The sequence below is a fragment of the Diabrotica virgifera genome, chromosome 3, assembly GCF_917563875.1.
Source record: "Diabrotica virgifera virgifera chromosome 3, PGI_DIABVI_V3a".
In the NCBI taxonomy this organism is placed as follows: Eukaryota; Metazoa; Arthropoda; class Insecta; order Coleoptera; family Chrysomelidae; genus Diabrotica; species Diabrotica virgifera.
Genome location: NC_065445.1, coordinates 65,993,605 through 66,011,311, shown reverse-complemented (window position 1 = coordinate 66,011,311; position 17,707 = coordinate 65,993,605). Strand labels below are relative to the sequence as shown.

The 17,707-nt window shown below is 30.9% G+C and overlaps 1 protein-coding gene across 8 annotated transcripts in view; it reads right to left on the bottom strand.

Moving 5' to 3' along the window:
• Positions 1-17,707, bottom strand: part of LOC126881865 (potassium voltage-gated channel subfamily H member 6) — a 1,259,880-nt gene that overhangs the window by 775,955 nt on the left and 466,218 nt on the right. For 6 of the 8 annotated variants that reach the window (XM_050646514.1, XM_050646508.1, XM_050646507.1 and 3 more), the window contains one exon: positions 7,722-7,867. In XM_050646514.1, the coding sequence (XP_050502471.1) occupies positions 7,722-7,867 (146 nt within the window). The remainder of the gene's footprint in view (positions 1-7,721; positions 7,868-17,707) is intronic. The other 2 variants (XM_050646509.1, XM_050646513.1) reach the window with 1 other exon arrangement.

Here is a 17,707-nt window from a genome sequence, read left to right as displayed (position 1 = left end):
GAATTTTGAATTAATTAGTTTTCAAATAAGTACATTTACCAGCAATAGTCGTAACGTAATTGTGGTAACCATAGTTCTACTTGGGTTGTTATTTGTCAACTTGACAGTATTTAACTAGTTATTTAAATTTAATACCCTAGGGCGTAATTTTTCAAAATAATGCCCTAGAGCCTAGGGCATTATATCATACTTAACTGACTTCGAAATCATGTCATTATTTATCAAACTGACTTCAAAATCATGTCATTATTTATCAAATAATATACCAGTCGGACATTAATATTATTACAGTAGAACCTCGATTATCTGTCAGGGCACCGGACCAAGGGTATGACGGATAATCGAAAAGACGGTTAACAGAACATTAAAAAAAAATAAAAATTCATAGTACAACTCTCAAATTTCATTTGTATGGTTTGTTTGACAATATAAGAGGGATTTGTGTTCATACAATCGAATCAATTTAAAATATTCTGAAATTTGTGTTTGTTTTACTGCTGCTTCATATTTTGCGACGGCTGAATTTCTTAATCGGCATAAGGCATAAGATCATGCAATCTACTTTATTGGCTTCTTCTTGTTGAGAATACCACTCGATGAATTATTGCATATGCGATGCAGCTTCTCTAGATTATTTACGCAAATCTTTGTCAGTTACACTAGGTTCATCAATATAGCTACAGTCAAGCTTCCTTGTGTCCAAGCATCAATATAGCTACTGTGTCAGCTTCCGAATAGGTTTGGTCCGCCTTTGTTGCCATTTCAATGAGTTCTTTATCTGTCAGCAATGGATAGCCGTTTGTGTCCTCATCACAAATCAAATTACCTTTTTTTTTATTTTTTTGCATTTAAATGATTGCTAATGTATAACTCAATACAACTTCTGTATGTACCCTGACGGTTAACAGAGGTGATGGTTAATGGAGAGACGGATAATCGAGGTTCCACTGTACATGATTTCGAAGTAAGTTATATTATAATGCCCTAGGGCGTTATTTTTCAATATTTATTTTGAAAAATAATGCCCTAGCTAGGGTATTAAATTCAAATAACTAGTTAAATACTGTCGAGTTGACACAATTACGTTACAACTGTTGCTGGTAAATGTACTTATTTAAAAACTAATTAATTCAAAATTCCTTAAATTTTTTTGCCTATAAAGAATAATTTAGTCAGACATTAAATGTTGAAGGCACCACGGGTATTAAAGATAATATCGCTTTCAGTGAATGTTTATCCCTTTAGACCCTTTTAACCCTTAAGATTGCTATCTAAAAAAAATACCAAGAAACTTTACAGAATCAACGATACTGATCTGGCTGTTATTAACACATTCACAGACACACTTTAGATGTAGACACATCTTATGGAGTAAGTGGCTTCATATGCAGTTGTGTCTGTGAATGTGTTAAGAGGTAAAGATTGACGAGCTCCTGTATAGGATAATGCTACTGTTTTATGCTAAAAAAAGGTAAATTAGAATCGGACCAGGTTTTTATCGTGAGTAGATCAGAAGGTATAGTAGCAATATTTGAGTTGCTCCAAGTAATACTGGTATCATCAGCAAAAAGAAAATTTTTTCCATTAATTTTTAAACTAGGGATGTCATTAATAAACGTAAGGAAAAGTAGAGGACCTGATACTGAACCTTGTGGTTTGTAGAGGACCCCACATACAATATTTTGGAGACTAGAGTCTGTATTATTTGCTCTAACCAGTTGTTTCCAACTATCCAAGTAAGATTGAAACCAATTCAAAAAAATTCTTCGAATTCCATAGAAATTTAGTTATTTTTATCAAAATTTCATGATTTACACAATAAAAAGCTTTGGCATAGTCACAAACAACAGTGGCAGTGTGAAGATTATTGCTCAGTGCTTGATAAACCTCATGTAGTACAGAAAACATGGCATCAGCAGTACATTTATTATTTAAAAAGCCGAACTTTTGTAATAAAATGTTGTTTTTAACAAGAAAGGACATAAGTCATGCTTTTATGAGTTTCTCAATAATTTTGGAGTACCGGTAGTAATGCAATAGGTATATACTTGCAGGAATTAGATTTTTCACCACCCTTATGAAGAGGAATAATGATAGCTGTCTTTAGGTACTCTGGAAATTTACCTTTCTCAAAAGAATCATTAATTGGCGAGATGAGGACACAAGGATCTACAGATCGAGCGAGTCTCGTAAATTGCACGGCTTCGAGCCACGCTTCACACAACCATATTTGCGTACTTGTGTTTTGGGTTGTGTGGTCGTGCTCTGGTCGATTGGAGTTATAATTTACCAAATTTAAATATAATCGTTTCTACTGATTCATAATATGTATACTATAATATAATATATTGAAGTTTTTAAATATTGCTAATATTATTAAAGTTTTTAACATTGTATTTTAATATACTTTGTTTTATTAATAATAATATTACCTAAGTATTGCACCTTGTTCAAAAAAAGTTCAAGATAAATACCCCGGTTTTTTCATATGAAAATGCAAAGAAAAAATATACAATTTGCAGAGTATGTAAATGCTTGTTTTTTGATAAAACAATACAAATTGTATGTAGGTAGGTAGAGTAGCAAAGCATTGAGTAGTTATAGCAAAAGTAGCTACGCCATCTGAGACACAATAAGGATGAAATTAGTTTTATATTTTCTTTTCTCATGGAGCAAGCATGATGGAGAGTTTTTTAAAATACGTAACAAAGCATGTTGTTTTGTTATCTATGTTGCAAATATGTTGTTTTTTTTTCAAATTACAAAATATGTTGTTTTCAATACAAGTACCTAATTGTTGTTATTATTTACTGAGCATTTAGAATTTTGACTAACGCTCGATTTCATAATAAAGTTAAAGTGTGTGTTACCTTAAAAAAAGCAATTGTTACAGTTAAAGAAAACTTTAAATTTAAAGTCCACTTTAACTTTATTAATATAAAATCGAGCGTAAGAAATTTTATAAACTTTGGAAAAGAGCATTTCAAAAAAAGTACTGTAAGTATGCTGTATTTTTAATTTTTTCTCAAAAAATAAAACAAAACTCATTTTAAAACATATATTAAATTATAAACACAACACTAAATAAATAATTTTTCTCAACGGTTAAAAACCACACTTAAAAGTTTTAGAAATTCACACCCCAGAATCAAGTTACTCAAATTTTCAAACACCTCACCTGACACAGTGTCTCAAGTACAATTGCACGAAGCTGTTGATGTTATATTTTTACTCACATTAACAAAGTATTCATTTAGATTTCCAGGGTCTGAAAGGAAAAATGTTTAAGCTGGGTGAATTTTATTTCGAAGATCGTTTATTATGGACTAAGTTTCTTTTGCAACACTTTTAGAGCTTCTCAGACAATTTTGATAGTACGATTTTTTAGCTGATTTTATATTTAAATAGGTTTTCCTATACTTGCTGATATATTCAGTGACAGAGCCATTGGAAAGTAAATTTCTTGATGTAGAGTAGTGAACGCATATTCATGGCTGATATGCGGATACCGGATACCTTTAGTAGTCCAGGGCCCAGGATTTGCGATGTTTTGGCTTAATTGTAATTAAAGGAAATGCTTTGTTGAACTTAAGGACATAAAAGCATATTAAAAAAATCACTGAAAAGTGATAATTTTAAAATTACAGGAAAGTGCCACTCGGAGGTTAAGCAAAATTAAATTAAAACTTGTAGCTACTTTAGTTTTTTCAATTTATAAATCTAGTTTAAATTAAACTAAAAAGAAATATATCTTTTTTGTAAACAAACACATTTAACGGCTAAACAGCTGGCTCCGGTTGGATGATACTGCGCAGGACGAGTGTAATATCCACCACCGTCTCGGAGGTAGGTGTAGAAAAGTGTTACACTTTTTTTCCTACAGCATTTCAAAGAAACGAGTTGTACGCGTTCTACGACAGAAGTTGAGTGTATCGTGAAAAAAAGTGTAAACACTAGAAAAACAAAGAAACAAGAAAGTGTAACACTTTTACACTTTTCTTACACTTTTCAAGAACTAGTGTTACACTTAAAACAAAGGAACAGACCTATTATGTTTATCTAGCAAACTGTTCCTATTTTTTTTATTTATTAACATCCTGTATGTATTTGTACACATTCAGTACAACACCCCGCACCTAATTATACTCCACTATCCATTCATCATTACAGATTCATTCAAATAACATAAATCGCGATTAAAAACACGCATGAACTTATTTATTTTGGACGGGATCTGGTTTGGCATCATTCCTGGGATAATAACTTATTTTATCAACCTATATTATTTATAAGGATCTTATTATGACTGCTTGTGTGTATACTATAATTAATGAACACTTGGAAAACTTTGTAAATCCCTAAACATTCCGTCTTGACAGTATTTATACTTAAAAATATTTATTGTTCTGTAAATACCAATGATTGATTTTAGTTTTGGTTTTGAAACCATAGGCCAAATACAGCGCTTTACAGATTACTTTTTGAAAATACATTTGTAATATTTTTGATTTCTGTCGAGAGATGGCGCCTGAAGTCTGGAGCAGGAAAAACGTTTAACTCGTTTTTAACATGAGAGAATTGGTCTATAGGGCTTTTCATTCACAGTCATTTGTTTCGAGCTTCTGTCATATGTCGTATAATCCGTGTATATTAATATTATACACAGATTATACAACATATGACAGAAACTCGAAACAAATGACAATCGATGAAAAGCCCTATTGATTATATGCTTTAGAAAAAGAACTACAAGCTTAAAGGGGTTTTATTAATTCATATAGTGAATGGCCCCCAAATATGAAAAAATCACAGGAGTGGGCGGATTAGTTCGTTTTCAGTTTTTTTCTTTTTAACTCGAATTCTATGCTCTTTTCGTACACCCAATGTACAGAAAAGTTGTTCAAAACTAAATTTTATATCAGAATTTTGTCAAATCTTCTTTCCATAGTGGTATAGGTATAAACATTGCATCATCGAAAAGAAATATCCTTCCTACTCAAAACGACCTTTGGTAAAAGTCTTTAGAATTCATATTATTGGAGATATGATTTTTCAAAATTTAATCACTCACCATTTTTGGCCCATTTCATAATTTTTAAAGTGAAAACTTCTTTAGGGACGTCGTACGATTTTTGGATAGGGGAAAAAGCATTGAATTCGCGACCGTCATTGCGACCGTCATTGAGACGGACGTATATTTCGACGAAATAATTTTTTAAAGTGAAAACTTCTTTAGGTACGTTATGCACTTTTTGGCTGGAAAAAAGTAATAAATTAGCGACTATCATCGCTTCGATGACATTAATTTTTGAAGTAAAAACTTCTTGAGGGACGTTGTGCACTTTTTGGATGGAGAAAAAGTATTGAATTTGCGACCGTTATCACTTCGCTGAAATAAATTATGTACATATATAAATTATGTATATGTATACATAAATTGCATAGGGCTTAGGGCATACGCATCGCGTATATGATATATATAGCACTTATATTTGTGCATTTACCATTTAACATTTTAACATTTAGCATTTACAATTAACCAACTGCGATGGTATTTAAAATGGTTTACTCGTTCTATCTCCTCTCCATACGACTAAAGGTGGGAAAGTATGTACCTACCTAATGTAATCTAATTATAGGTTCCTATAGGTAATTTTACACCTCTACTAGCTTCATCTCTTTTTATTCCTCAACGTGTTTTCATATTTTGCGTTATTCTGCCGTTATTAGCATCACTGGTGTATATTTTTGTAAAAAAAATTATTTTTGAATTTAGAAGGTAACATTTTGAAAGGAAATGTAATTTTGCACAACTTCTCTTTAAATGTATATGACAAAAAGTGCATAGAACTCAAGTTAAAAATAAAAAACTTAATATGAACTAATCCACCCCTTTCTCAAAAACGCAATCCTTTAAAATGATAACACACCGGTGCTTGTCTCACCTTTGGGGCCATTGACCATAATATATTGTTCCGAAGCTATTCTTTGTGGCATATTATAGAATTTTGAATTTTACTTGGGAAATGAGAAATTTAAGTTGAAAATTAAATTTATTGACGTTTCGACTTTCTCTTCGGAAATTTTATTGAAATACAAAATATTAATAAAGGAAACAAATTTTGTTTATGTTGCTTGGTGAAAATTTTTTTAATCTAATAATTTCATTTTATCTGACTTATTCATATTGATAATTCGGACATATTATACAATTTAAAGTAGATGACTTTAAAAATAATATTGCTAATATTTACGAGTTGCATTCCTGGGACGACTTTATTGGAAGATAGTTCATTCGATAACATGAAATCAACTTTAACTTAAGAATATCCGTGAAAAACATCATGGCATGTGATTTGTCTTTAAAAAGATAACCACAGGCAAAATTCTCGTGTTAATGATTCCCTAGTAAAGCACGAGGAAAAACCAGGAAAAACCATATGATACTATCCCGACATGGTAACTATTTGGTCTTACATTCAGTTTACTGTCAAAATTAACACCAAACTTGGATTTTATATGTATGTTGTTTTAAAATATAAATAATATTAATAATACATAAATAAGTGTACGAAAATTTTTGGGATATACACCTCCATACCAAGACACCTAGAGCTCGATAACATGGAAAGAGTCCCACCAGAGCTCAAACCTTTTGATGTTGTAGGAATCTGAGATAAGTCAATTTTCCCCTTAGAGGGGGTAGGTATGGCTAAATCTGGATACATAAATATATAAATAATAATAAAAATATAAATGATACTCCATATGTTATTGACTTACTAATCGTGATACAGTGGAACCCCGATAAGTCGGCCCCCGATAACCCAGAAGTCCGGCTAAGCCGGACCGATTTTTATCAGACAAACATTTCAACAATAAAAATGTATGTAGGTAATATAATATTTGAGAGATAATGGGTATTTGTGTAATTTAAACTACATATACGATAGTAAAAATGACTCATGGCGCACGACGTTCATTGTCGTGTTATCTGAAACAACAGGCACCTGTAGTAACCTTTATTTATTTCAAACTGTCTTAGCATTGTTTAAAAAAGACTAAAAGAGTAGGTAAAAGACTAAGACTATGTAAAAAATTATTTTTTAAACAATGGTCTTAGTTTTCACTGTTATTAAATAACATAACATCGTTGCGATTGAGACCGTATTGTGTGTAGTTCAGTCGTATTGTTCGCTTCCGTTCTGTAATCGTTTCTGTAATTGTGTTTGCGTGTTTTTTTTTGTCTACGTTATGGCAACAAAACGTAAAAATGTTGTAGTGACAATGAAAAAGAAACTAGAAGCATTAGGTAGAATTGATAAAGGCGTAAGTGATACGTAATTTAGATGTGTACTATGCATATATATTTCATGTTATTTCAATTATAACGGAGTTTACCTGTAAGTATACCGTATTTTATTAATTTTTACCATTTTCCCAGGCTAACCCGGATTTTCGATAACCCTAATCGGCCGCGGTCCCGATTAATCCGAGTTAACGAGGTTCCACTGTATTTTCTTTCTATTGATTTCCTCTTTTAAGATGAGTAACCAGGTGCTACTGCATTCTGTCGAGGAATTTGCGACACAACTGGTTTCATTTAACATAATTAGAGCCGTTTCTTTTGGTAAAAAGAGAAAAATAAAAAAGTCACTAACTGCATTGCATATCTATTTTTATGTTAGTACTACATAAAGTTAGTACAAACTTGAACGTACTTGAGGACAAACCTTTTGCTTCAGGGACTCGGTGGGGTTGGACAGGCTAGGGCTCTTTCTGTCGCTACCATGTGCTGTTCTGTACCTCTGAAGATCGCTTTCGGACGAAACGTTTGGAAATTGCTTACTTAACTGAGGTTTATTTGCTGGAACAGAATAATACTAGAATAATATTGCAAAGTTATGTCTACATTTAAAGCATTCACAACATATAATATTAATATAATTTAGAAATAGTAATTTTATCAAATTTATTAAAGATTTAGAAAGAGCTTCGGTACAAGTGACCACCTTTTAACGATGAAGATATTATTCGAAAAACTAACGAATATCATATCACGACATACATGGAATTTACAGACTTTGAAAGGGTATTTGATAGTGTGAAACAATGGGCAGTAAGGAATTCCCTACCGACTTAATTACAAGTATATACAGGGTGAGTCGCCACTAACGGGACGGAATATTACAGCGAAATGGTAAAAGATTTGAAAATTTTTTTAAATTAGTAGTTTGTAAGTTGATAAAATCTACATTTTAAAATTATTTTGAATAAATGGCGGCGTAGTTAAAGTTATATTTTTTCTTATGGAACACCCTATATTTTATTGCATTTTTTAATTGTCCGCAGCAAAAAATAAGGTATAGTTTCATAAGGCTTCCCTATACCTATGTACAGAGTGTTCTGAGTTATGTTGACTTTTATTAAAATGTAAAGTTTTAAAAGAAGGCTTATTCTCAAGTTATTTAAGAATTTATAAAAAAATTACTTCTACATTTAAATATTTGGATATTGGTTGAATGTATTTCATGATTAATTATTACACATTTATTTACAGGGTGTCCAAAATTTACAGCTTCATTATTGGATTATTTAATGTGTCATAATATGATTCTTATTTTAAATAGAACACCATGTATATGAATAAATAATTATACTAAACAATTTTACCTCTTTCGAATGGTATATGGATGTCCTATACCTAGGTCTCATAGTTTTTGCGTAATTTACAATTATTTAAATTCTTAATCTGTAAATCGATTTTAAAACAAAAGATGTAGTTAATTAATGACATTGTATGACATTGTTACCTTATGACAGTACGGTCTGGTAATTATTTTATAATTAATGTATTCTATGATTGATTATTACACATTTATTTACAGGGTGTTCAAAATTTACAGTTTCATTATTGGATTATTTAATGTGTCATGTGATGCTTATTTTAAATAAAACACCATGTATATTAATGAATTATTGTACTAAGCACAGGTTCCTCTTTCGAATGGTATAGGGATGGTCTATAACTAGGAGCCATAGTTTTTGTGTAATTTACAATTTTCTTAAATGGTAAATTATTGATTTTAAAAATAATATTTATAGTCACTCTCGATTTTTAACCTGTACGAAATAAATGTTTGTTTACTGTATCATAATGAAATGGAAATTATGTCTATTTACTAGACCATTATTATGAAAAGTAGGTATATTGGTCTGTATACAATACATTAAAAAATATCAGGATCTTCTATAAAGTCTAAAAGTCCATAAACGATAAGTTAAATATTTATCATAGTCCTGATTGGTCTAATACTGGTGTAGTTGAGTTTTATACGGATAATAGTAGATAATAGAAACATCAATCTACACGTAAATAATAAGACGATAGAACGAGTTCAGAATTATAACTATTTAGGGACGAACATTAGTGAAACAAACGATTATACCAAAGAAATCCGAATTAGAATAGAAAAGGCTAGAAGTGCATTCACTAATATGAAACAAATATTGTGTAGTAGAGACCTCAGCCTAGATCTTAGAAAACGAGTACTAAAATGTTATGTATTTTCTGTTTTTTTGTATGATGTGGAGACATGGACTCTCAATAAACAATGCCTCAATAGATTGGAAGCATTTGAGATGTAAACGTATCGAAGAATGCTGAGAATCTCCTGGACAGACAGAATAATCAATGAGGAAGTACTAAGGAGAATACAGAACAGCAGGGAGATACTGGATTCCATCAAAATAAGAAAACTTCAATACTTGGATCATATAACACGTGGTGACAGATATGAACTCCTAAAATTAATTATGCAGGGAAATATTCAAGGAAGGCGCAGCATAGGTAGGGGAAAAATATCCTGGCTGAGAAATCTCAGAGAATGGTTTGGATGCAGCTCAACTGAACTCTTTCGGGCTGTAGTGTCGAAAGTGAGAACAGCAATGATGATTGCCAACCTTCATCGCGGAGATGGCACGTAAAGAAGAAGAAGAAGTGGTTTCACTTAAGTATTCTAACAGTCGTTTGACTGATTTACAATTCATTTTTTCTTCCATCTTTTTCATCTTTTCCTCGAAATTTTTTCTTTACTAGTACCTATTTGGGTTTTCCGTAACAGAAAGCAGGACATCAAGCTCCTTGACGTCATCACAAATAACTGGTTTATTTTTATTTAACTTTCCGTATACAACATTACCAGTAGCACGGAATCTATTGAAATCTCTCAAAAACGTCCTTTTTTGGGTGTCTTCTATCAGGATACTTTTGAGCGTAAACTTAAGAAGGTAAGATACAATTTTGCAAACACTCCCTAATGCAAAGTACCATGTCTACTCTTTCGTAGATAACGTGATTATTCATTTTTAGGAACAATTAAATTTGAATATCATACACGAATGTTTATATTTTTGATTAATCAAATTTGAATATCATACACGAATTACCAGACCGTACTGTCATAAAATGACGGTGACATACAATGAGATACATCTTTTGTTTTAAACTCGATTTACAGATTAAGAATTTAAATAATTGTAAATTACGCAAAAACTATTATAGGACATCCATATACCATTCGAAAGAGGTGACTCCGTTTAGTATAACGGTGTATTAATATACATGGTGTTCTATTTAAAATAAGCATCATATAACACATTGAATAATCGAATAATGAAACTGTAAATGATAAACACCCTGTAAATAATTGTGTAATAATTTCAAAAGTATTTTTAAAAGTATTTTTTTCATAATTTCTTAAATAACTTGAGAATAAGCCTTCTTTTAAAACTTTACATTTTAAGAAAAGTCACCATAACTCAGAACACTCTGTACATAGGTATAGGGAAGCCTTATGAAACTATACCTTATTTTTTGCGGACAATTAAAAAATGGAATAAAATACAGGGTGTTCTATAAGAAAAAATATAACTTTGATACGCCGCCAATTATTGGGACACCCTGTATATTTCAAAATAATTTTAAAATGTAGATTTTATCAACTTACAAACTACTAATTTAAAATTTTTTTCAAATCTTTTACCATTTCGCTGTAATCTTCCGTCCCGTTAGAGGTGACTCACTCCGTATAACAAGGCAATAACAACTATTAAGCAAATGAAACAAACGAAGCCTATTAAAATAAACCGAGGAGTAAGACAGGGAGATATCATTTCACCCAAGCTATTTAACCAAGCGCTAGAAGATGTGTTAAAACAACTACATAGGGACGGCTGGGATATTAAAAAAGTGGACAATATCTGAATCATTTACGATATGCTGATGAATTGATGATATTATATTAATAACAGGAAAAAGTAAAGAATACACAAAATGATAAAACCCCCAGATAGAGAATCGACAATCGACAAAGATAAAACTGATGATGAATTGCAGTAAAACAAATACCATGGCCAATCTAGAAGAAGAACTAATAATTACAGTTGCATAAACAAAAATAGAGAGCCTGTTTTATAGATTTTGAAAAAGTGTTCGACCGGGTGCAGCACACGACCTTGATAGAGAGATTAAACGACATCGGAGTCGACAAAAGAGATTCTAAAGATTTTCTGTTTTTTTGTATGATGTGGAGACATGGACTCTCAATAAACAATGCCTCAATAGATTGGAAGCATTTGAGATGTAAACGTATCGAAGAATGCTGAGAATCTCCTGGACAGACAGAATAATCAATGAGGAAGTACTAAGGAGAATACAGAACAGCAGGGAGATACTGGATTCCATCAAAATAAGAAAACTTCAATACTTGGATCATATAACACGTGGTGACAGATATGAACTCCTAAAATTAATTATGCAGGGAAATATTCAAGGAAGGCGCAGCATAGGTAGGGGAAAAATATCCTGGCTGAGAAATCTCAGAGAATGGTTTGGATGCAGCTCAACTGAACTCTTTCGGGCTGTAGTGTCGAAAGTGAGAACAGCAATGATGATTGCCAACCTTCATCGCGGAGATGGCACGTAAAGAAGAAGAAGAAGTGGTTTCACTTAAGTATTCTAACAGTCGTTTGACTGATTTACAATTCATTTTTTCTTCCATCTTTTTCATCTTTTCCTCGAAATTTTTTCTTTACTAGTACCTATTTGGGTTTTCCGTAACAGAAAGCAGGACATCAAGCTCCTTGACGTCATCACAAATAACTGGTTTATTTTTATTTAACTTTCCGTATACAACATTACCAGTAGCACGGAATCTATTGAAATCTCTCAAAAACGTCCTTTTTTGGGTGTCTTCTATCAGGATACTTTTGAGCGTAAACTTAAGAAGGTAAGATACAATTTTGCAAACACTCCCTAATGCAAAGTACCATGTCTACTCTTTCGTAGATAACGTGATTATTCATTTTTAGGAACAATTAAATTTGAATATCATACACGAATGTTTATATTTTTGATTAATCAAATTTGAATATCATACACGAATTACCAGACCGTACTGTCATAAAATGACGGTGACATACAATGAGATACATCTTTTGTTTTAAACTCGATTTACAGATTAAGAATTTAAATAATTGTAAATTACGCAAAAACTATTATAGGACATCCATATACCATTCGAAAGAGGTGACTCCGTTTAGTATAACGGTGTATTAATATACATGGTGTTCTATTTAAAATAAGCATCATATAACACATTGAATAATCGAATAATGAAACTGTAAATGATAAACACCCTGTAAATAATTGTGTAATAATTTCAAAAGTATTTTTAAAAGTATTTTTTTCATAATTTCTTAAATAACTTGAGAATAAGCCTTCTTTTAAAACTTTACATTTTAAGAAAAGTCACCATAACTCAGAACACTCTGTACATAGGTATAGGGAAGCCTTATGAAACTATACCTTATTTTTTGCGGACAATTAAAAAATGGAATAAAATACAGGGTGTTCTATAAGAAAAAATATAACTTTGATACGCCGCCAATTATTGGGACACCCTGTATATTTCAAAATAATTTTAAAATGTAGATTTTATCAACTTACAAACTACTAATTTAAAATTTTTTTCAAATCTTTTACCATTTCGCTGTAATCTTCCGTCCCGTTAGAGGTGACTCACTCCGTATAACAAGGCAATAACAACTATTAAGCAAATGAAACAAACGAAGCCTATTAAAATAAACCGAGGAGTAAGACAGGGAGATATCATTTCACCCAAGCTATTTAACCAAGCGCTAGAAGATGTGTTAAAACAACTACATAGGGACGGCTGGGATATTAAAAAAGTGGACAATATCTGAATCATTTACGATATGCTGATGAATTGATGATATTATATTAATAACAGGAAAAAGTAAAGAATACACAAAATGATAAAACCCCCAGATAGAGAATCGACAATCGACAAAGATAAAACTGATGATGAATTGCAGTAAAACAAATACCATGGCCAATCTAGAAGAAGAACTAATAATTACAGTTGCATAAACAAAAATAGAGAGCCTGTTTTATAGATTTTGAAAAAGTGTTCGACCGGGTGCAGCACACGACCTTGATAGAGAGATTAAACGACATCGGAGTCGACAAAAGAGATTCTAAAATTATAGAAGCTATTTATTGGAATCAGAAAGTAATCGTCTACTCTGAGGTAATGTGAAAATTTAACGTCTACTCTGAGGTAATATTTGCGAACGCTTTATCGCACTCTTCAGAAGGAATCAGGATAAACGGGCATAAAATAAATAACATCTGCTATGCAAATGACACGATATTAATGACTGATTCGGACCATAGTCTTCAGATGCTGCTAAATAGGGTTAATGAGAGTTGTGAAAAAATGGGGATGAAGATTAATACTGCGAAAACCAAAGTTATGAAAATATCAAGGAACAAAAATTTACCCCTTCCAATATTATGTGAACCACCAACAACTTGAATAAGTAAAGCAATACAAATATCTTGGTTGCTGGTTCAACAATCAACTTGATTATAAACAAGAAGTAAGAGCGAGAATAGAAGTAGCCCGACAAGGGTTTATCAAAATGAAAAGCTTATTTTGTAACAGTAGCATCAATATCAATATCAGCCTTAGATGTCGTTTTGTGCATTGCTATGTGTGGTCAATATTTTTGTATGGAACGGAGGCTTGGACACTTAACATAACACTGATGAACAACTTAGAAGCCTTTGAACTCTGGCTTTATAGAAGAATCTTGAAAATACCTTGGACAACCCACACCATCAACGAAGGTGTTCTGTCAGAAAAGTCAGAAAGTGTGTGAAAGTCAGAAAAGTTAGCTACCTGGGACACATAATGAGAAACAAAAAATACCGCCTCGCGCAACTGATCATCCAGGGTAAGATTGAAGGAAAATATGGTCCCGATAGGTGCCAGATTTCATGGCTTAGAAATATCAGAGACTGGACCGGCCTCGATTCAACATCTTTGTTTAGAGCCGCATTGGACAGAGACAGATTTGCCAGTGTAGTCGCTAACCTCCACTAAAGGAGAAAGCTCCACAAGAAGAAGAAACAAGAACAGAACAAGTAAAAGAGTATATACAGGGTGCGCCAAACCTCTGGTTTTCTTTGATTACGGTTAAATTATGGGATATACAAAAAAATGTTTTTAACAAAATTAATGTATATCGAAGCCGTCTATAATTTAAAATTATTTTCGATTATACAGGGTGAGTCCGAACGACGGTACGAACCAAAGTTTTGTTTATTTAAATGGAACACCCTATATATTAAATATTTTTAAATATATTTTTTTAAAATATTAAGAATTTATATAAGGTATTATAGGCCTAAAGTCAACAATTTTCGAAATATATACACTTTTATTGAGAAAAATGGTAATATTCAAAGGGCCGTGAATTAGGCTTTCAATGTAATAAAAATTTAAATGATATGCCAAAATTTTTTTTAGTATACTGTTATTTTTAAATAAATTAACATATTTGACATATAGCCATAGGATATGCAGTGTGATCACTATTTGCAAATATAAAATTTTCTCATTTTTTTTAATGGGACATCCTATATATGAGTATTGCCTTTTGTAGTAAATATTACAACCTTTCTTTTGGTATGAAGTTGTATGCACCTAGCATGTTTCGTTTTGTAGATATTTAAAAAAAAACTATAGATGTTAGGTTTCTGCGGATTTTTTATTAAAAAATTTTTTTGCAAAAAAAATAATTATAATCTGGTTTTAGAAACATACATTAAAATATCAAATATGAAAATAAAAACGTAATTAAAGATTAAAATAAATCGTATACTAGTACAATTCAATTGAATTTAATAACTTAAAATTATTTTACAAAAAATATTTTACCATACTAATGAATGCATAAATTAGTTACTAAATTAAATAAACAACCAAATTTGATATCTACCCTAGAAATTTTTCTACCCTAGTAACTTTATTGTACCCAATTTTGTTAGTTAAATTGTATATCAATTTTTAACTTTTTAATTTACCTTCATCTTGAGAACGTATAAAGTATGCTTTGAAACAAATAAACGTTATAGAAGTATATTATGAAGTAAATAGTTTCTACATAATATGTAGTTGTGTGACAAAAGCTGGTAATAATTTCTAATGGTTTCGTCCAAAACAAATGTCATATCCACCAATTGTTCGGTTGAAAAATTGAAATTTAAAATATAAAAAATTGTTAAAAAATTTCAACTACAAAAGTATTACCAGCTTTTGTGACACCAGTTAATATTATTTATATTAATAAATAATTTGGTTGATACATTTAACATTCATTTGTTTCAAAGCATACTTTATAATTATGTTCTCAAGATGTAAGTAAATTTAAGAGGTAGGTAAATTAAAAGTTTAACTGATCTTACTCGTAAATACAATATACTAACTATACTAACTAACAATTAATTTGGTACAGGAAAGTTTCTGTGGCAGAGAAATTTCTAGGATAGATATCAAAGGTTGTTTATTTAATTTAGTAACTAATTTATGCATTCATTAGTATGGTAAAATATTTTTTGTAAAATAATTTTAAGTTATTAAATTCAATTGAATTGTACATACTAGTATGCGATTTATTTTAATCTTTAATTACGTTTTATTTTCATATTTGATATTTTAATGTATGTTTTTAAAACTAGATTATAATTATTTTTTTTGCAAAAAAATTTTTTAATAAAAAATCGGCAAAAACGTAAAATCTATAGTATTTTTTAAATATCTACAAAACGAAACATGCTATGTGCATACAACCTTACCAAAAAAAAAGGTTGTAATATTTACTACAAAAAGCAATGCTTATATACAGGGTGTCCCATTTAAAAAAAATGAGAAAATTTTGTATTTGCAAATAGTGATCACACTGTATACTCTATGGCTATATGTCAAATATGTTAATTTATTTTAAAATAACACTATACTAAAAAAAATTTGGCATCTCATTTAATAGTCCTGTCGCCAGGGGGGGTACAACGGCCTCGTTAATTCAGATGGACTTACTCAAGTTTTTTTTATGTATTTTGACCCGTAGAACACGAATTTTTTGGGTAACAGTTGATCCGGATGTCGATAAGATTGTTATAGACCAAGAACTTGAGGAATCAAATAACAGCGATTTTTGGCAAAACAAAACAATATTTTGTATTTTTTGGGCCATTTTAAGTAAAAAATATTTCTACAAGTTTTTTCGTAGGATGCACAGTTTTCGAGATAAACGCGGTTGAACTTTAAAAAAATCGAAAAATTGCAATTTTTGAACCCGAATAACTTTTGATTAAAAAATAAAATAGCAAGTCTGCTTACCGCATTTGAAAGTTTAAGTCAAATTATATCGGTTTTGATTATTTGCATTGGTAAAAATTTATTTTTTTATTGTTTAACAAAGCTATAAACACGTAGGGTTTCCCGTGCTTTTACATGCGTTTTAACGCATGTAACGTAGAAATAGTCTTGATTGCACTAGTACCTATTCTACCTACTCGTTCGATTTTAAATGAGAAATCATAGAAACATCACTCACGCACTAGTTGTTTGTAGCTTTGTTTAGCAATAACACAATAAATTTTTAGCAATGCAAATAATCAAAACCGACATAATTTGACTTGAACTTTCAAAGGCGCTAAGCAGAATTGCTATTTTATTTTTTAATCAAAAGTTATTCGGGTTTAAAAATTGCAGTTTTTCGATTTTTTGAAAGTTCAACCGCGTTTATCTCGAAAACTGTGCATCCTACTAAAAAACTTGTAGAAATATTTTTTGCTTAAAATGACCCAAAAAATACAAAATATTGTTTTGTTTTGCCAAAAATCGCTGTTATTTGATTCCTCAAGTTCTTGGTCTATAACAATCTTATCGACATCCGGATCAACTGTTACCCAAAAAATTCGTGTTCTACGGGTCAAAATACATAAAAAAAATTTGGGTAAGTCCATCTGAATTAACGAGGCCGTTGTACCCCCCCTGGCGACAGGACTATAAATTGTTATTACCTTGAAAGCCTAATTCACAGCCCTTTGAATATTACCATTTTTCTCAATAAAAGTGTAAATATTTCGAAAATTGTTAACTTTAGGCCTATAATACCTTATACAAATTCTTAATATTTTTAAAGAATATATTTAAAAATTATTTAAAATATAGGGTGTTCTATTTAAAAAAACACAACTTTGGTTCGTACCGTCGTTCTGACTCACCCTATATAATCAAAAATAATTTTAAATTATAGACGGTTTCAATATACA